We start from the raw sequence: 21,492 nt of genomic DNA on the forward strand, positions 1-21,492 counted from the left end.
GTTATGGAGATGGCCTGGGACATCCTGCCTGCCAAGCCTGAATGGAAGAAAATAGAAGGGGAACTGGGAGAAGGCAGAAGCTAGAGAAGTAGGTTGTGGTTGTAACCTAACTACAGGGATGCTGGGTAATTCTAGTTGTAGAGATGTAATTCATACCTTCTGATGAGATTTCTGCCTTCGTGAACTCATTTTTCAGGACTGGCACTGCTGCACTTCGCAGGCCAAGAGTCTATGCTACGACTTTGAACAGAGATCATCTAACTTGCAGAACGTTTTAGCAACAAAATTACAATGTAAGAGCATTACATTGTAAAATTATTTCTCTGTCAGTTGAGCATCGTGCTGTTAAAACTAGTACAAAAGACAGAAGTTAAAGAACAGCCTCTTCAGCTATTCTACTTTCCTATTTTTGGAGATGCATTTCTTTATTATCCTAAAATACTACAAGCAGTAATAATTTATCTGTTCTCCATTGTAATAATGACATTAAAATAAAATAATGTGCAATTAATATCCTCTTTAATGATCCCTTCTAGGAAGATAATCACTGCAATAATGATCTATCACACAAGGGCAGATAATTTTAATAACTTGAAAGAATACACTAAGGATCTCTGTACATTGTTAAATTCAGATTTAATACTTATTCCAGTCTGAACTGAGAGACTTGTGGAGAACAACTGCTGCTAGTGGGAAATTATGCATTCCCTAGACACCTGTCTACAGTGTATTTCACAAGAGAGGAGAGAGTTGCAGCTTACCATTATGCTGATGAGAGCAAATCAAAGTGACCCAACCTAGAGTGTGTGGAAAGAGGAGAAAGCGATTATAACCAATTGAAACTTGGTGTTTTGCTTCTATTTCAGTGTTTTAAAACATATTCCAAACTAAAACAACAGAATTTTAAAAATTTTGTTTAGAAATAAGGTTTTTTAAACTGTCTTATCTAAGGTTAAAAAAAATAATTTAAAAAAAAAATTTTAATCATGCTGATGCTGCAGAAACTCACAGTGACATTTTATTTTGCTGCGTGCTAAACATGTAAATTCGGGGTCTCCAGTAACCTAGTAGATATTAATTTAGCAAGAGAAGTGCTATGATGCAGTTGAGAATACTAAGAATACGACATTTCTTTAGGCATTTTATAACTTTCCAATTAAAAAAATGTATTTCCTCTGTTAAAACTATTTTATCACAGATTTCCTGATCAGGTCCAGCTCTTATTTCCAGGGATCCCAGTTGTTTTCTGTATAGTTTCATATTCAGGACCACACAAGGCTGGATGAGCAATATATGTAGCTCATGTATTGTTCCATAAACCCGTCTCAGGGTGCAAGTGGTACCCGCTGCAGCTACGGCAGCTTTGTCTGAATGCAAGACAAAGCCTCCCGAGGGCGGGATTAGGAGTAATGTGTTTTCAACATAACTTCAGAAATGCTTTTCTGAAGTAGACGAGTTAAAAAAAGATTTAAAGACACTTTGGCAAACTTAACAAGCAGCTTTTGTAACATTTTTCTGAGTATGAAATACATTCTGAAGGACTTACGGAACCAATTCACAAATTTCAAACACTAAATCTTTGCCTACACAGCAGAAAATCTTGTTTCTTCCTTACTCCACATCTATCACTTCCTTTATTCACTCTTTCTAGGAGATCTAGACATCTTCACTGCACCTTAACATTCAGTGATATTGGATATAAGGAGAAATTAGAGATGATCCTCTTCATTCCTTCAAAACAGATCTTGTTTCCCATCTCCTCCTCCCCATTGCAGGTACCCCCACCAATGATCTCCTTTGATCGAGCTCAGAACAGTTCAAACACATTTGCACATCTTCCCTTGCTAGTAGATCCACCCAGTTTGTAAAACCATGTCTTTGTAACTAATAAATGTGACTTGGAAATAGTTGTTCGAAGAGACTCAGAGACATCCTCTTAGGAGCAGGTTGTTGATGCCAGAAGCTTCTATTCAGTCCCTAGTGAAAAGCCCATACAAACCCAGCTCTTTTATTATGTAGGTTTTATAAACACATTAAGTGCTTATTGCACTGACTCTGAATTACGAATCAAAGGGTCCACAAGTCCTACAAGCAGCCAGGTCTGCAGCTGAGTGACACAAACCAAAGGCCACAATTTCACTACAAGAAACTGCAAACAGAATAAGGAAGAAGTTCATTAATTCCATTTTCCATTTCAGGCACAAAGAGGATCTTTCTGATTTGAAATGAGACTCTTTAGCCACGAAAAGATGTCTAGCTACAGACACAAAAATCAAACTGTGTCCAGCCACAACGCATTTATTATTTATCCTATCCTATTTATATCTTACACCGAGGGATGTACACGATACACTGAATCCACATCTGTTCCTTGCATTCCTTCTGGCAGCTGAGAAGATGCAATGACTCAAAAGAGGTTTCATTGTTGCAATGTTTTGTCATGGTGTGTGTAATCAGCACAGGCCCAGTTTAAGAGGCTTTGGAGGATGAGAAGTTTAAATATTTAATGGTTTTCTGCCTATGATAAGTTTAATAATTAATGCTGCTCCTACCCTGGAAATGACAAATCATAAAACAAGCACTCATGATAAAAGAAACAAACATAGCTAATAGAGAGGAAAACTTTACTTGGACAGTAGTAATTAAAAACCTCTGTAGCATACCTCAGGATCCCAAAGTACTTTGCAGACCAAAATAAGTTCTGCCTCCCAACCCAAAGAGCAGTTCTATCCATCTATTAAGCTACCTAATTTTTGAGGGGATGCAGAAGATTAGGGATAATTAAGTACTAGCCTTTACCTGGCATCGGTGAGAAATTATACACAGAAGTTATGAGCCAAACTGTCTTAAAGACTTTTGCACCCACAGGAGAGAAAAAGAACAATGTGAAAGCTGTTGTCCCTGGATATTCTGCACAGAGGAGCCAGTCATTAAGCCATTACAGAAACTTGTCATATAGCAGAATAAGAGCAAAGCTCTATCTGTATTTTATTCTTCGTGTGGGTCTAAATGGAGAGGGAGCTACTCCAGCTCCAAGCAGCGTCTACAAATACCAGCTCTTGCCATCCTCTGAATAATGTTTTGTGAGACACTACCACTAGTACATTTCCCTGAGTACATGCTCCTCCACATCCTCTCCCACTGGTGATCTGCAGGTATATGCAACCTTCAACCCCCACTGGCTTGTAGCTAAAAGACAATTCAGCTCATGCGCTGCTGTGCTTCAGTGCTGGGCCACGCTTATGTAAATGTAACAGAATTAACACTCAAAGAAAGCACAAAGCATGACAGTAATAAAATCTGTGATTCACTCAGTTTAGACACGTTTTCAAATGATTAGCATTAAGAAGTCTGTCAGACAAAGAGGCTGAGTACTTTGATATAGACATTGCCGCTATATCCTTCTCTCAGGGTAGAAACCACTTTTCCTAAGCCCAGGTCTGAGATAATCGCGCTGTGGGAGAAATAGGTATATCTAGAAAGTGACTCATCTTACCTTCAGAGGTGCCTAAAACCAGTCAGGTGACTCATTGCCCCTGCTGAAATCCAGAGCCTAGTGTGACAATTTCAGATTGAGACACGTAACACCTGCAGACACGTCAGCAGGACATCTACAGCAGGGCACCGTGAGTGGTGCCAGAGCTGGGGCACCGGAGCTCAGGCCCCTGCACTGCCCAGCCGCTGGGGCACCCCCTGCACCTCCTGCTCACCTCCTCAGCAATTCTCCAGCACAGGACCACTCTCAACAGCTGATCTGGATGCAGTCGCCCTGTTTTGGAAGCTCATGGAGTTATCTCAGGGTCAGAGAAAGGTACTGCCATGGTGTTGCTAACCAGGATGGGTGTAGCTTTCAATCAGTAAGACCCAAGGGTATTTTTACACATTAATACTTTACTACAAAACATGTATCTTTATTTTATTCACTATCTACTCTTCTTGCTTGGGTATCCTTTCTGAGAGAGGGCTTGGAGAATTTAGCATGAGGAAATAAATTAATCTTCTAACAGCGGAAAATGTACAACTGTGTTTAAAAGTCACGTCTTTCCTAAACTCGATCTCCTGCAAAAGAACTAGGTTAGGATAAAAGAGTGTTCACATGTACTCCTGAAAACCAGGTCAGTCACATCAGTGACAGTCCACAGCTTTTTAAAGTCACACTCTGAAAAACATAAACTTGTTACATTTTCCAAAGAACAGTTCCCTTAATGTAATATCCTTCAAACTCTTATACAAGTTTTTTGCTTCCTCTTCAGTGGAGGAACACAGCATAGCGGTGCCTCTGCAGCATAACCTCAGCCGAGGGATCCAGCCGAAACTACCCAAAACCTCCTCAGTGATGCAATGATGTGTCCTGCCAGGGTCACAGGGTAGCGTTCACTGAGGGCTCTATACCCATTCTGACTTTTTTGACCTCAAGCAACTAGTACTGCTATAATTTGATTGTGCATCGGGGTTTTTTAGCTCAGGTGAAGGGTAGTATCCTAAAACCTTGCTCTGAACTACAGAGGAAGAAACTCCAAGGTGAGACTTGATCTGAGGTCTCAAAGTCAGGGCCGTATCTTTAATGAAGTCTTGCTGAAGCCTGGGTCTCGCTCGCCTGCATGCCGTTCCTTGGTGGTCACCAGCACAGAAGGGTTCTTCAGTGCTGTCTTGCTCAACAGCAAGATCTCCTGATATACAGGGCTTATTGCTGTTGCTGTTAAGGTTAGTGCTGGCAGTTTGCTGAGAGACCACTTCAGGATGAAGAACAGCCTCTTCTTCCTCTTCAGAGAGAAGTGAGCAGGAGCCATCACTGGTCTGGCTGCTATTTGATACTGGACAGTCTTTATTTTGAGGTGGAGAAGAGCTACCATGCTGTACTGGGGGAAGATTTAAAACACACTCATCCTCTACGTGGGGGTTCGCCAGCAGCTTGTTCTTTTGGTTTCTTGCTGTCATCCTTCGGAGGGCACAGACAAGATCAGCAAGGCTAAGCAGAAAGGACAGACTGCTGACTCCCCAGATGAAAACCATCATGATGGATTTCTCAGTGGGCCGGGAGATATAACAGTCCACTGTGCTTGTACAAGGTGAATGGTAGCAGGAAAAACGCTCAGGAACAAAAAACCCAAAAAGAAAATATTGGACAGCTCCAAAGGCAGCCTCAAGTAGCGTCCTAAAAAAAAGATGAACAGTGTATGCACCAGAAAAATTAAGGACAATTAAGCTGTCTGCACTGCAATCTAATTGATTAACAAGAGCACTTCTACAGAGCTCCTTCAGGTCTTTGGGGCTTGACAAACCCTTATTCCCTTTGTATCCATGCACCAAACAATGCATTTTTACAAGGTACATAGCTGCCTTGTGCAAAACATAAATGCTGAATGCAGCATCAGGTAGCAGGATAGCCACAGTTTGAATGAGCCAGAATCTAAAGTGAGATACAGGAGAGAACAAGTCATAGCAAACGTTGGAGCATCCTGGTTGCAGGGTGTTGCAGACGAAGCGCTCCTGCTCATCCTGGTAGAGTGGATAGCCTGCTAACACTACCACTGCCATCCGAAGCAGAATTATTAACATTAGCCAGATCTTTCCTAGAAGAGAAGGGAAGAAAAAGAGTCAGAGCACTGAGAAGGAAAGTAGATAATGTAGTGATAGTCTCTCTATACACAAGGCATTTGAAGCCATAGCCTCTGTACTCAGCCTCCCCTCCTGAAAGCTCCTCTTTGGCTTTGTTTTGGCTGAAACTCATGTGAAAATGTGTTAGCTGACACATTCCATAACCTTCATCTAGACTCGACAGTATTGGAGTTTGACATAAAATAAGCCATGCCAACCGGAGCCTCAGCCTAACAAAAACACAGTGAACATGTCCAAATCTGATAAAAAGAGCTCACAATTGAGTTAATAATCCCATTTCATATACAATTCTTCCTTGCTATTGGGTTTCATACCTCTGCACCTGAATTTTGTCCTATTTCAATAATACAGATCAGCGAACAGAGAATGAAACTCTTCTAGATACAAAACGTTGTTCCATGACAGTATTTGTTCTTGGTCTTTGCCATGAAATTTTACATAAAGTTTACTATAGCAAACAAAATCTCTCTTTTGTGTCTAGACTGGTATTCACTAGTGAGCTAGTTAACAGGTGCTATTAGCAAACTTATGCAAAATGTTCTACAAATGTACATTTATGTGCACATGTGAACCCCAGTGATTTCTCTCTGCTGCTTCTTTGGTTACCCCATCTTGATCACATCTTCCAACCTTTGTTCACCTTGGTGTGCAGCTTCTCTCTCCATTCAGACCAAAAGCTCCCTTCTGTCTTGATAGCAACACTAAGTGAAGCCTTACAAGTCTGGCATTTTCATACATTGCTTACTTCGTCTTTCCCTGAATTCTTTCACATGATTGCTTTGGGTAGGGCTTGGTCTCATCCATTTTGGTTGGAAAGATCAGGCCTTATCCTTATTCTATTACACCAAGAACAGTGAAAGATCAGGCATTGCTACCCTACACATCTTTTAAATGAGACTGTATGGTTCTTGATAGTTTCTTGGAGGACTTTTGGTTGGGGAAGGTTTTTATTCAAAAATTTTGTAAAGTTACACATGCTGCTGTATTACTGACAAAGTTATTGATATTTTTCTGAAAAATCTTTTTTGTGGGCAGGACAGGAAGGCCTAAAAATACACTGTTACTTTGTCAAAAATTAAAAACATATTCTGGACAAATAAATGGAAAATTTCAACATCTGAAGTTAAGTTTAGCACTTGAATTTCCCAAGTTTCCTTTTGAGTCCTGTTACTAGTTCTCTATGTGGTTTTTAAAAAGTAATTTAATTTAATAATGCCCTGCTTTAGTTTCACATATTTTTCAAACATGCCAGGAAAAGAGAAAAAAAACACTTAGGAACAAAAAGGAAAAAAAAAACCAAACACAACCACCACCACCACCACCACAAAACAAACCACCAATAACAACAAAAACATAAAAGAATGACAAGATTAATTCTATGCTTTAAGGAGTGGTTAAGAAACCAGTTGTAACCACAGACAGACAAACAGCAAGGCTCTGTGACCAAAGAGAAGAATGTTATATGGAGTCAATGGTTGAGAAACTGAAAACCTCAAATAATTAATAGCGATCACACTTCTCACATGCACTCAAGGTTTTAAAGGCAATCTGTGAAATAGCACCAATGCACATTCTAAAGGCTTTTTAAAAATCCAGATCTCAGACTTTTTTTCTATAAAACATACAATTATTAATATTGACAGGTATTGTCTTGAACAATATTATTTTCTATTGCCCATATAGCTATTTTCCTGTAGTAGGTGTGAATTTAAAATATTCAAATATTTCTGCAACCTCGTATGGTAACTTTTATTGTACTGAACATGCAGTTTGAATGCCCCATATAAACCATTTGTGACTAGTAGGCTGATTATGGACTAGAATAGTAAAACTGTCCCCTGAAGTGGAAAAACTGCCAGGAAAAGGTTAAGGATACATAAGCTATAGGAGAGATCATCAGAGGAGCCTGCTGCTCCTAGCAAAGTAATTTCTTATCTAACCATAAATAAATTGAGGCCTTTTGATTTTATCTTTAATCACCTGAACTTTAATTATGGTTTTGCAGTGTTTTCAGTGTCCTGCATTTTGGGGACAGGCTGTACTCTTACTCTCTTTTTGACGTACTGTGGGTCCATAGAAAAAGCTGTACAGAATCAGTCATCTTTAGCAAGTGATGTTTTGTCCTGAGGTAACATTTTTTCCCTGTGAGGACCCCGAAGTATTTGAAGCACATTAGTTAATTAGGCTCAAAATACTACATGCTATTTCACTATCAATTTTTAATTAGAACATGTACAATAGGGAGTGCTGCTTAAGAAAAATCAATGGTTCCTTAGGAAGTTGTTTAGTATGTCATGCGCTTTAGAGATAACCCCTCCACATATCACCTTCCCTAATAACTCAGTCTTGATTAAATGTACTAGAACAAGCCCCTTCACCGACCCCGCTGTGGCTCAGTTGGATATTCCCTGCAATGCACAGCACAAACTACAGCAACTGTCCACGACTGGAGGTGAAGGGTCTTTGAAATGCCTGTGAAAGATTTTTCTCTGGTTCACACTTTGCTCAAAGTAGCCCACGAAAAAGGATCAGTGCCTTAATTAAATAAGAAGAAAAAAAAAAGAAAAAAAAAGTACTCAGGCTACTATTAGCTCAGGAAAACCATACCGTATTTTTTTTAAATGCATGTGAACTTTGTTTATTTATAAAAATAAAGAATGAAAAGCAATGGTAATTAACCACGATGGTAATAAACCACAAACTTCTTCCTGTAAAAAAGAGGAGTCTTTTTTTCCCTTCTTTAAACTTTTAAATTCATGACTAAAGCTATTTCATACGTTCTGTGGTTCACTTTATGTGGTATAAATAAAGTGCTACTCCTGTCTGTTTCCACTGTGAACCCTACAATAGTCATTAGAGCTGACTGGAAATCCAGGTACCAAGAAGAGCCAAATTTGAAAACCTTGCCAGAATTTTTCCATGAAGTTCAGAAAATATCTGCCAGAGAGGGAGTAGGAATCTCTTTAACAAGAAAAGAACCACTCTTATCACATATCTAAATAACATATCTAAATAACTACTCTTATCACATATCTAAATAACTACTCTTATCACATATCTAAATAACAAGTTCTTACTGTAAGGATCACAGACGCATAGCTAGATATTAAAGTCAATTACCAGTAGGACACTTGGGTGGCTTCAGGATGTGAAGCAGCAAAAGAAAAAAGAGATTTTTTAAAAGTGCTTACCTACAATAGTCACATTATAGTTGAGTGTGACAATCAAAAAGCCCAGCGAGTCCCAGCGCTCCATGTTTGAACAGGTTCACAGCACTTCCAGCTCCTGATGTCCCAATGATTTCAGCATTTCCAAAGGAGATCACACCTAGATCTGAAAGAAAGAAAAAAATAAAGGAAGGGATTTTTGATAAGGATCAAAGATGGAAATGAGAAACCCAGCCACACCAATGTATTGATGAATGATTATTTTCATTATTTGAACAGGACTGTTAGTTTCAGATGTTGGGATAAATTTTGCAAAAGCTCTAGCTTCTCGGATCCAATTGCTCTTACCTCTTGTGTGGATCCTCTGTCCAGACAACTGCAAGTAGACAAATACCAACAGGAGTGATCTCTGCCATTGTAGACTATTCTTACCCTCCCGGGGCATACCAGCCTCCTGGCATTGCTGAGATGCTTCGGTGTTGAAAGACGGGGAGAGGGGAGAGAGGGAAGAAAATAATAGATCAGGAAATAATGGAGACTTCTCTGTCTCCCCATGAGAATTGCAGATGCATAACAGAACGAAAGGGCACACAGAAGGACGAGCATCCCTATATTTGAAAGGCACTTTCAGTCTAGCTCACTGGCAGCTATCCCATTGCAATTTCCCAAAGCAATTTATTTCTAAAATGCAGCCTCCCTGACAGGACATCATGGTCTTGTCAATCACAGCCGCACCAAATTTTCTCCTGTGTGCTGAGCCAGCCAGCGGGCCAAGCCTCCCTGCAGGCATGATGAAAAACAGGGGAAGCAAAATAAAAATAATTTTTAAAAAGAAATAAAGTAAAATATAATATCAAATAAAATCAAAGAAATAAAATAAGCTGGTTTTCAAGCTGTCACAAGTCACTTACTTTTAATTTATCTCAGTTCTTTCTGCCTACACTGCTTGGTACTCTGAACATCATTCAAAAGACCCTAGGGCTGATTGCCCAGCAACCCGAAAGCCCAGCAAGCCTCTGCAGCAATGGATGGAGTCAGTTGTCTCCCCGGAGCAGGACAGGCCGTGGGGTGCACGCTCCCCGACTGCGAGGGGCAGCTGCACAGCGTGCCCTTGACTCCGCGTGACTGCGCTGCACCCCGGGAAAAGCTGTGGATGGAAATAAGACTCTCAGCTTTTCTTTCTTCACCCCCACTGTACCAGATTCCCTTGGGGAAAATAATCTACTACTAATTTCCACCCACTGCTCAACTACTTATGGGATATTATATGTTATTCTGTCCTTTCCAGTCTGTGCTGTAATAGGAACAAACATAATACAGAGATTTATTGTCACAAAGTCTTATCAGTAACTAGAAAAACAGAAGAAAAATGAGTCTGCGTGTGGTATAGCAAGGAAGAAAAGTGGTGTCGTGACAACCTCACACCTGAGGGCTGCCAGCAGTCCAGGCACAGACTTGTCACTGCAACCCTGCTCACCCGCTGCCACCCACAATTCTGTTCCTGGGGGGCAGGAGGAGTCGGCTCAGAGGGAGCTCTGTGCTGATATCACATGAGTTACTTACGGTCGGTGCGACTAGGTTAAGTGCTACGACTGAACATGACTTACTGGAGAAAAGGTAAAACTAATAATTTAATAAAGTGAAATGTAACTGTACAAAGACAGTTCCTCCCCAGCTCTCTGCTCACAGGGTGTGCAATGCCTTGGCAGAACACACGGAGCGTTCTTTCCATAGTGAGCCCCATCCTGAGGAAACCCTAAAAGTGAAGTTTGAAAGAATGGCACTTAAAAACTCTTCATCCATTAACTATGTAAAGAGATTCCTAGTTGCAGTAGTAAATACAGGAGTTTTTTTTGTTTCAGACTTTTTATGTAAAATATTTGCCAAACAAACATTTCTTCTGCTACTGAGTTGTATTTATGGTGTATGATGGTGGTTTTAGCTTCATTTCCTTCACACACACTTTTTTTTTTTTTTTTCCGGAGATGTGTGTCTGTGAGAAGTATGGGAATGAGGGAAAGCTGGAAAAAGGGAACAGAGAAAAGAGGAAAATAGCCAAGATATAAATTATGCTGAGATATGAAGGCATTCCTGGTTAAACATCCTTTGTCAAAAATAGAGTCAGGAATGCCGACATGGCGGCAGGGTATGAACGGTCAGCAGCTGCATCCACACAATAGACTATAAATTGTCTCTGTCAATATTGCCAGTTAAAATATCCTTGCTCGTTGCTGCTGTGAGACCTCTACCATTTGTGAACGGACAACAGCTAGGGATTTGAGCCCTCAAACTGTTGCCTTCAGGACTATACCAGGCAACAACATCTGACCCCACAGCATGGATGTGCGGAGGTAGGACGGCCCCTTTTCTTCTAAAATAAAGCAAGCAACAGCACCCTCCAGACTCACCGTGCAGCCTGAGGGCTGGATTTATGTCAGAAAGCCCAAATTCTGTTTTAGCTTTTTCAGACGACTTTGGCTTTTTTATTTTAGCTTTTCCAGACACCTCGTATCTTACTTCTGTCCAACACTCCTCCTTTTTGTAGTGTGTCCTCTGCCCAGGCTCAAATTAGGAGAAGATCCCATCTGCCTAGCCATCCAGGCCACCTGAGAGCCAGCTTTGATTTATTGTATCCAGAGGCCTCCTTTGGCTGTGATCTGGAGCAGTTTGGTAAAAGAAAGGCAGGGAACATAATCATAGCCAGCAGAAGGGCATGGCCCTCAGGGGCACTGCAGGGCCAAAAACTGCCTTTGAAGCACCAGCATGTCTGTAGAAGGACAAAAACACAGGCCGGGGGCCTGTTGTGCTCTACAAGTCTCTGTCATCAATCCACCTATAGGCTATGAGATGAGGTGGTCATTACAAAGCGCTTGGTCTGTACAAAGAAACATAGACTGTAGTTTCTTCATCCCTTGACTCAGTACCACGTATCAGGCCAGGGTTGCCATCTGAAGATATTCAATCTTATCTCTGAAGATATTAAGCATACAATTCCCCTCATTTATTATTTATCTTTAGCTGCTCCCTGCATTTCATGTTCATCTGTAAAGACTGTAAGTAGAAAGGGAGAGCAATACTACAGGCATGAGTATAGCAGCAGCAGGACTCCAGCTCTGCAGTTCCACCAGTTGGCACCACGTTCCTCATCAGAGGACAAGCACGTGGTGCACAGCCTCATCCCTCTGTACACACTCCGATACTAGAATCTTAAGAAACCATTCCCAGGCTGTAATAAAGTTCAGTTGTCAAATCCATGAACTTGCACTGAATTTTAGTTAAATAAGAGAGACGGGTAGAAAATACAGACATAGTTTTAGATAAAGCTAAACTTTGAAATCTAGTGGTATCTCATCACATCTGATTTTAGAAGGGGTCCTAAAGGCCACTGGAAAACTTTCAGAGACCAACAATGAAACATAAGAAGATGCAATTAAATCTATTTTAAAATTCACAACTGCTGTCCACATTTCTAACCCCTTACCACAGATCCAGGGCTTGATCCTGCAAAAATTCACAGATGTGACTTGGTCACTGTGAGTGACCCACTGAAACCTTCCAAACTACTGGAACTGCATCTCACCATGGACCCATGTCACATCCCCAGGCTAAGACCTGTGTTACTTGGCACAAAGTCCAGCAAAAACACTTCACCCAGACTTTGGCTCCAAACGACACTCAGAGGTAACGTACACTCAGCTTTAAGCCACTTCGGGGCTTCCCAACCCAGGAGCAAGTCAGAGACACCTGAAGGGTGCCCCAGTCTACATCACACACCAAAACCCCCTCGAAACTAGAAGAATTCCACTGGTACAGCAAATCCCAACCACATCTGTCTTACCCCGTCAACACCCACCCTTCTGACATTTAAGTGCAGTGAAGTGGGAGTTACTACAGAAGTTGTACCCTACACAGCACCTGACAATTAAACAACCTCCCTCTACCAATTTAATTAGTGTTACAGCAAAGTGAGTTGCACACCAGCTTCCCTAATACAGAAGCGGACCTGGCATTTCAGTCCAGGTTCTTTGGCAGATTATTATTTAAGAAAGAAAAAAACGCAGATGCATATCTAATACTTTAAGGACTAGTTTCTAAAATCTATTTAGAACTTTCCTAGTTAGCAAAAATGATGTATTGATGACCAATCTTGCAGTAAATCTAGCTCTTCAGCAGGTGATCTGTAAATTCAGGAAAGAAGCAATCTATTCAGAAGGGACAGTAAACTTAAAACAAAGGCTATTAATGTTGATGGCCTTATTTTTAAAATTGGTAAAATACAGCAGAAGGGTGAGAAGAGGAAAACAAGCTAGCCATGAAGGACAACAGCAAACAAGTAGCAGGAAAAGCTGCCCAGAACAAATGTTCTTTTTAAGACACACATAGTGCATATACACGTGCATAAACATGTCAGACAATCTTCAAAGTAATCCCACAATGCGTGTAAATCCTAGGGCAGCACACAGAGAGTGAAGGAGCCAGCACAGCATGGAAAGCCCTTGCTTTACGCAGGCACACGCAGCGCTGCACACTTTGCATTCCCTGGGACCTCTGTCCGTCTGCCACTCGGATAATCACTGCGGGCAGAATACGCTCAAAAGCAGCCTCTCCACAAAGCAGCTGTCATAGCTATACAGACATACAGAAAGCAAGACAGCTATAACTCCAAAATTAGGGCTATGGAGCCTACGCACACCGAGGCAGGGGAGTGGTGAATGTTTTCCATCATGAACTAGTGAGTGGGGAGCTTCAACACTGTGTTCCTACTCCCCACTGCTCAGCCTCAACCCCACCGGTCCCCCGACAGTGACATAGTTCAGAAGGTCTTTTAGGAAACTTCCAAAGAACATGTCCCTTTTCCCCTTCCCTTTCTGTCTGCCTTCTGCTCCCCATGCTCAAATATGTATAAATGCATATGCATGTGTGTGCGAAAGTCCAGAAGGACATCCAGAACAGTGGAGCAGCTCATTTTTAGCCACTCATATTGATTGGACATGATCACTTCCCACTAGCTCAGTCATCTCAGATACTTAAGCCTGGTGTCTATAGTGTGTCACTTACGTCTTCTTGTATCTCTCTTCCTCTGCTAATTTAGTAGATTTAAAAAACCCCTGTGTTATACCGCATGATTTCAATGATTTAGATTATTCTAACTCTTACCTCAAACAGATCCCTTTACTATAAATACTTGCAGGTTTGGAAAGGTCACCTTTCTAAACGGAATCTGCTTCTAGGAGGACTGAAAAAGGCAGCTCTCCTTCAGAATTTGGTTCAGCAACCTCAAAGCTATTCAACCAAGAACTTCAAACTTCAACACTGATCTGAAGAGAAATTAAGTAATGGGAAGTATATTCTCACTCAGGAGCTCAGGGCCAATTTCTGCAAAAGTATTTAATTTTACTAAGTGGTAAAAGTACTAAGTGAGTCCATGGGATTTTCAAAAGCACGTTATTAATATCTACTTAACTCCCACTGAAATGAGTAGCTACGCCAGTATACGACATTATTACTGAAATTTGCTCTGCTGAAACTCAAAAAAAAAAAACTAGTATAAGAGAGGTTCCAGCTTTCTTTTTTTTTTTTTAATTTTGCACTTAGTGTTTGACACTTAGTTTTACACTTACATTTTTGCACAGTGCAAGTACAAATCTGAAGGTTTGGAAAGTTTTGGTTCCTGTATTTTACAATGAGGCTGGTCAACGTGTTTCATCAGTGCCCAACACCTGACATAAATGAGAGGCTGAGCTCTTTGCTCAGGCGGGTCCAAACCCAGCAGTGTTCAGGCAGGCAAAAAGGATGGTGGACTGATATTGTGAAAATTGCTTAAGTAAGAAAAATGCCTTAAGCAATTGGGAAACAGATTTCACAATAAACAGAAGATGGCAATAATATATTTGGCTGATTATGCTTTAAATCTAGGACTTATATGCTATCACTTCTGGGTATGAACATTGCCAGATTCGCGGAGAACAAATAGATCCCTGTTTCCAACATGCACCACAAAAGGGCTAATTGTGTCGGTTCTGGATATCAGTAAATAAATCTGTCATCCCAAACTTAACATACAGGTGGCCACTGCGGAATCAAAATAAGAGTTCTTTGCACCTTCTTGTATTTCATGGCTGATCATTTTAAGAAACAAAACCTATATTGTTGTCTCTGTTATTGAACACTGACACTTCTTTTTCTTTCACTATGGACAGATGAATTGCAACTACATGGTCATTCAAACCAAGCACTGGGCACCATGGGGAAAAGGCTAAATGAACACAGAAATGAAAGAGGGGAGCTGAAAATAGAAATGTGATTTTTTTTTTTCCCCCTCTCTATTTCACACACAGTTTAAACCTCAGGAATCACTGCAGGTGGTATGGACTACGGCTTTCTTCTTGCATGTGAAGAAATGTCATTTTCAAGTTAAATTCATTCCTATGCAGAAGTCAAAAGTTACATTCTTTAAAATCTTATCTACATGTCAAAAATATGACTCTAAATCCCCCCAAAAGCTGTATTCTGTACATAGTAAAATCCTTACCCAGAAGAGTATTTCTGTCTATAAAGAACACGTGCTTTTATAGTATTTTTTCACAGCAAGAGACTTCAATCTTCATCTGTGTTTAAAGAACAATAATGGGAAAATCTAATAGTCCTCGTAGTTGCTACTCACAACTTACTAGGGAAAAAATTAGTAGATTCCTTGAATCAATATCAGGATGTACAAGTTCTGTATGTAAACCTAGAAATAGAATATCATTTATAGGACAATACATAAATGAGTTTTTGGACTTCATTTTACAAGATTTCTTTTGACCTTAATCTGTGATTTGCTAATAGTCTGTTTATTAAGGTTTTAAGTGGCCTCGTAAACAGTATTTTAAACCAACTGTAACTAGACCAACCTCTGTAACACTGCGGGGGAAGGGGGAAATCACTCTTTGAATTTCCCCCCCAACTCTTTGCTTTAAAATACAGACCCATCTTGTTAGTTGCCTATGGTTTCTGTGGTTTCTGTTCTGTTTTCTCCCAAAGAGAATTTTTAATAACCATCATTAATGAACTCAGAACACACTGGCAGGACACAGGGAATTCCCGTTAAACTACAATAGTATTCATACTTAATGTATTGTATTGATTAGGATTTTTTGGTTTAAAGAGGAAAAATATCATAAACTTCAGCTTGATTGCTCAGTCCTTAGTAAAACCAGTAGGAGATCAATCTCCAACTTTCATTTATACCACTGAAATTTTTACAATAACACCAAAAGGGTATCGTGGATCCTCAAGGATTTGTTCTGATGTTTTAGAGACTGAAAGAAAACAGATGAGAACCCCCAAAGCAGATTTCCCTGCAGGACCCCCATCCCCAAGGTGAGCTGGGAGCCACCGGCACCGCTCACCTCCCGGGGACCAGGGGCTGGGAAACCCCAGGGGGTGGGTACATCGTCAAACGTCGCATTTGGGCTAAAGCAGAGAGCAATAAAGAGTTTAACAGAAAGGTAACCCAGGATGTAAACAGATACGGAGGCCAATTCAGGTCCTGCGTCAGGTCCCGTTTACGCAAGGGGAGATGAGACACAGCCCGTGCCGCTCTTGTGTTCAGCCTCCCATGGAGCTGCCGACCGATGCTGCCGATACACAGAATTGTTGGCTTCATACTGGTAGCAGCTATTTTTATTAGTAGCAGCTATCTAGTTTTTAAGCTACCAAAGCTTTTACAGCCAAATCTCTTGAGAACACGCTGCTGTAGACATGTCTCACTAGCTGGTTGTTGGAGAGTTGAGTGAAAAAGCGAGGGATTCCTCAAGTCCTGCACGGTTCATGCTGCTGGAGGAGGTCAAGAAACATTATAGCTTCTGGAGACACAACCTAGGCTATAACATGCAAGAAAATGTACAGCAAATACATCAAATATGATCCAACAATATATCAGTAGCCTCACCCATAAAAGCGTATAAGAAATCTGCCCTACCATCCCTATTAATTTTTTTTTTTAAATGATAGTTTGGCAGTCTATTTTCAAAAAAATTGCTTCTCCTCCTTTTAGCTACCCACCTATCCATTCTCATGGCACTTCAGCCTTCCCCTCAGCTGTGCCCAGGACAAATGCAGACAGAACAATCTCGCAGTTCTAGACTTAATCTTCTTAAGCTTTGCTCCAAAGGTGGCTTCTCCCTAGACCTAAGAACTGTCTCCAGCCAACCAAATTTTGCCTCAGCAAAACCCTTCAGTTTGCCTGGGTAAAGTGATTTTTCCCCACTCCAAGATATCAGACAGCTTTCATTGAAAATTCTTTTAGTACTGCTAATAGAAATGAAATTTCATTACTACGGCAAGGCAAAAACACAGCGTGCAAAGTCAAACCAGGACTATTAGGTCAATCTTTCTGCCTCTTCTGCATTGTGACAGATACTTTGCCATTTCAGTCTAATCTACAAAATCGCTACCAATTACTGTGTCCCTGACACATTTTAAAATTATATTAGTTCTTTTAACTGGCCACAGGTATTTATGGATATATTGTGCCTCCTAACTGCTGGTGCTATTTCACTCTCCCTTTTTATGCATGCATGTATATATGTATGTATTTATTTACTGTTTTCTCTTCTTGCTGCCTTCATTTCCCTTAATAGGAAAAAAAATACTTAGGGCATCCATAAAGTCTTAGCAAACATCTCAGAGAATGGTTGTGTAAGTACTTTTACCCGCTCAATTTGCCCATGATGTTTTCATTTCTGGAAAGTCAATCCTATAAATTACCAAATACCCGCACTCCTGAATATAACTGTATTCTCTAATGTACATGACAAATGAAGTTATGTTGTGTTTATGTATATCTAGACAATTAACCTTTCCTTCAGCGGTCAAATGCATTTATCTGCAAAAATATACAGCTTTGGAAGGTTATAACACCTTATATTTGAAAATCAGCATGGGTCCCTCAGGACATGTCTAAACTGCATCCTCCCACAGTAACACTGTTGTTTCTACACGCCAAAGACAGTCAGGAGGACTTTTTTTGCTTACTGCTTAATGTTATGGTTACTTAGGTATTGACTTCTGCTCCATTTAGTGGTTTGTGGCAGAGTCCGCCAGACACCCATTTCTGACCTGCAGGAATTCCTGCCCCAGATTGCAATGCCCAGAAGTTGGCAACGGTAATTTTCACTTCACATAACGTGCCCCTCTGACTCTTCCTACCTTCAGCAATTACATGATTCATCCTCCAGGTTTAGAGGTTTCAACTCCTCTAGTGTTCACAAAGTAAGTATCTAACAGTGCCTGACGTGAGCTGAAATGGGAAAATTAGATGCTGATTGGGAACCTTCGTATTTCACAGAAAATTCACAACTGATTTCTTGCCCTGGTTTCTTTTTCTAAAACAAAATTATTTTAGAAGAGTTAAAAGGAAAATGTCGCAAGTGGGCTCAGCTATCCAAGCACGCAGCTCTAGGTAGTGCACGTTTTAGCTGTCTGCGTGCTTTCGGGAGCAGAACAACTTTGTTCTGCCACATGCCAGCAAAACAGAGCAGAAAAAGCAAGCCTTTCTGATGTGCCATAAAGACAGGCCACCACAGAAAAGCAATGATTTCATGGTCTAGATCTCTCACAGGTCAGCAACACTGGGATTCAGTAGATTCACTGTTAAATAGGGACGCAGAAGGATCAGGCCAGTCCTTTGTTCACTGAAGTTTGGTGTCAGACACGACCACAGCTTCTCTAGATGAAGCCAATACTGCCACTTTATACTGTGTAGTACTTATTTCTGTTGAGCTGAAGAAATCATTGATTCAAAGCCTTAAATCCAAGGAAATCTGGAAGAATACTTTACCTGACAATATCAAAAGAATATTCAAGATACACCCAACTATTTTCCTAGGATATGACAATCAATCCTCCAGTTTCTCAGAGGACAGATTTAAGACTTGGTGCCCTATACTAAAGTGCACATTCAGACTATGGAGTTATGGTAAAACGCATAGTTTTCGGTAGTAATAAGTATGTTAAATATTGAATGTTATTCAAACCATTTTCACTTTTGTGCAAAGCAACTACATAAAGAAGTTGAAATATAATTTCCCATCTCTGATCACAACTCTGCCAGTGCCAATGCAGAATTCCTGTAACTATAACAAATGGACTTTTTTGGGGGGTGGCGGAGGGTGGGGGTTGGGATGGGGGTGTATGTCTGTAATTCTTCTTACTCTCCCACCCTGTGACTTCAAAAGTGTCATTGACACATACTGGGAGGTGTCACAAGTGGGAGACTCTTTACCCCTCTCTTTACACAATGCTCATGCTGATGAAGCCCCACAGCACCGTCAAATTGCTCCCAGCAGCTTTTGTTCTTAACGGGAGTTCTTTTTTTGGTAAAGTCTACCTCCAAATATTATCAATTATATTATAGTACCTGATAAAGTGAGCTGACCTTTTGCATACACAGGATGACCTTCTACTTTAAGGCCACAAAAGAAACAGGATGTAATTATGTAAGTAAGGTGACCACCAGTACTTTCCAAACAATCCTAGACTGTGTATCAGCACTGAGATAGTACTTCAATTCTAATGCACGATATTCAAGATTATTTGGTGTATTTTACATGTCGCTTCTGTGCCCTTTTGCTCAGTACAACCTGGTCTTTCTCCTCCCAGGATTTATGGCAATACAGTCTGCACCTCCCGTCCCATTGAAGGGAGACAATTATCCCTCAAACTCCAAGAAATTTAACATCATCACACTACTTCAAGTATCATAAATGCCTTTTGGTATTAACACCACAGAAGATATATTTTTCCGTCTTTGTGTCCAGGTTTATTTTAAAACTATGCACACCTAATTCTGCCTCATGACCCTTCTAGCACACCAATCCCCATCTTTTTGGCCTCTCCTTTTTCACAGAATCACAGAATGTCAGGGATGGGAAGGGACCTCGAAAGATCATCTAGTCCAATCCCCCTGTCGGAGCAGGAACACCCAGATGAGGTTACACAGGAAGGTGTCCAGGCGGGTTTTGAATGTCTCCAGAGAAGGAGAATCCACAACCTCCCTGGGCAGCCTGTTCCAGGCTCTGGCACCCTCAGTGAGAAGAAGTTTCTTCTCAAATTTAAGTGGAACCTCCTATGTTCCAGTTTGTACCCATTGCCCCTTGTCTTACCATTGGTTGTCACTGAGAAGAGCCTGGCTCCATCCTTGTGACACTCACCCTTTATATATTTATAAACATTAATGAGGTTGCCCATCAATCTCCTCTTCTCCAAGCTGAAGAGACCCAGCTCCCTCAGCCTTTCCTCACACGGGAGATGCTCCACTCCCTTCATCATCTTTGTGGCCCTGCGCTGGACTCTCTCCAGCAGTTCCCTGTCCTTCTTGAACTGAGGGGCCCAGAACTGGACACAATATTCCAGATGAGGTCTCACCAGGGCAGAGTAGAGGGGAAGGAGAACCTCTCTCGACCTACTAACCACCCCCCTTCTAACCCACCCCAGGATGCCATTGGCCTTCTTGGCCACCAGGGCCCAGTGCTGGCTCATGGTCATCCTGCTGTCCCCAGGACCTCCAGATCCCTTTCCCCTACACTGCTCTCTAACAGGTCATTCCCCAACCTATACTGGAACCTGGGCTTGTTCCTACCCAGATGCAAGACTCTACACTTGCCCTTCTCATATTTCATTAAATTTTTCCCTGCCCAACTCTCCAGCCTGTCTAGGTCTTGCTGGAGAAGAATGCTTATCTTGCCTGACACACATGAAAGAGAAGTATGTGGTCACAGGATGACCTGTATTGTTTAAATATAAGGCAGCTGCCAGTTCCCAAGACACCGTTTCCATGGAGAACAGTTTGTACTAATGTCTAAAATAAAAGGGCATGCAAACCCAGAGGCAGTGAAGCAAGAAAACAGAGTAGAATTAGCTCTAGACTTACATGTGCTGCAGAATCTCTTACGTGAGGGAGGTGTCTTACTCTTAACGCCTGGTTAGTAAAGCCCTCCTGTCCCATGAGTAAGCCTTCATCTGCCTTTTGTGTTCACAGTTAATTCAAAGAGGGCAGCAGCACTAGTTCCAAAGATTTTCTAGCTTCAAAGTTTTACTGCATTAGTTACCACAGCACCCCAGTCTAAGTGTCAGAGATGCGAGGAAAAAAGCAGGTCTGAAACTAAACTATGTAAGTACATTAAGTAAGTCAATTCTGTAAGTACATTGTGAAACCGTACTTCACAAATATAATTTTTTTACATCTTCTTGTTATTTGCTGCTCTCAATCTGCGGAGGCCATTGACATCTTCACAAAAGATATTGCTCAGTGCCTTTGAGTGAGCTTTACAAACTGATAGATTCCAGACAACTCATGGGAAAGGCAGGAATCCTGTTGTCACTCATCACCGCACCAAGGAGCTTGCTTAGCGTACCATCACTGAAGAGGATCTCCAGCTTATCATAGTCGAAAGCCTCTGCCAATAATGCTGAAACACATTACACGCTATGTAAAGGGCATGAAAAAACCAACTCTTTTTTCACATCGAATTGCATCGGACCAACCATTCTAGAAGGAATGCAAGAAATTGTCTATTTGTACTGCTCTGTCACCTGCTTTTCCTCAATCTGCCATCCTATCACCTGTTTTTCTAACAGGCAGAGCCTGACGACCAAGCCCAGAGAACAGAAGTGCGCTCAAGCGTGGCTTTCCTGGCTAATGCGTTCACTCATTTTCAAC

The 21,492-nt window shown here is 41.1% G+C and overlaps 1 protein-coding gene across 2 annotated transcripts; it reads right to left on the bottom strand.

Annotated features, from left to right (window-relative positions):
• Positions 1-1,740: 1,740 nt before the first annotated feature.
• On the bottom strand, positions 1,741-9,364 carry GJD4 (gap junction protein delta 4). 2 transcript variants are annotated; one of them, XM_065628877.1, is made up of 3 exons: positions 9,135-9,364; positions 8,811-8,952; positions 1,741-5,573 (listed from the first exon to the last, which is right to left on the bottom strand). In XM_065628877.1, the coding sequence occupies exons 2-3, from the start codon at positions 8,872-8,874 to the stop codon at positions 4,387-4,389; spliced, it is 1,251 nt and encodes a 416-aa protein (XP_065484949.1). In that variant the 5' UTR covers positions 8,875-8,952; positions 9,135-9,364; the 3' UTR covers positions 1,741-4,386. The 2 variants fall into 2 exon arrangements, with proteins under 2 accessions (XP_065484949.1, XP_065484950.1); XM_065628878.1 differs by lacking the exon at positions 9,135-9,364 and adding an exon at positions 9,027-9,117.
• Positions 9,365-21,492: the final 12,128 nt, after the last annotated feature.

The sequence above is a fragment of the Caloenas nicobarica genome, chromosome 2, assembly GCF_036013445.1.
Source record: "Caloenas nicobarica isolate bCalNic1 chromosome 2, bCalNic1.hap1, whole genome shotgun sequence".
Taxonomy (NCBI): domain Eukaryota; kingdom Metazoa; phylum Chordata; class Aves; order Columbiformes; family Columbidae; genus Caloenas; species Caloenas nicobarica.

Coding starts and splice junctions, on each gene's coding strand:
- GJD4 (XM_065628877.1), bottom strand. CDS start 8,874: ATGGAGCGCTGGGACTCGCTGGGCTTTTTGATTGTCACACTCAACTAT. Junction 5,574..8,810: donor CTATAATGTGACTATTGTAG/GTAAGCACTTTT, acceptor CTTCTCTTCTAG/GAAAGATCTGGCTAATGTTA.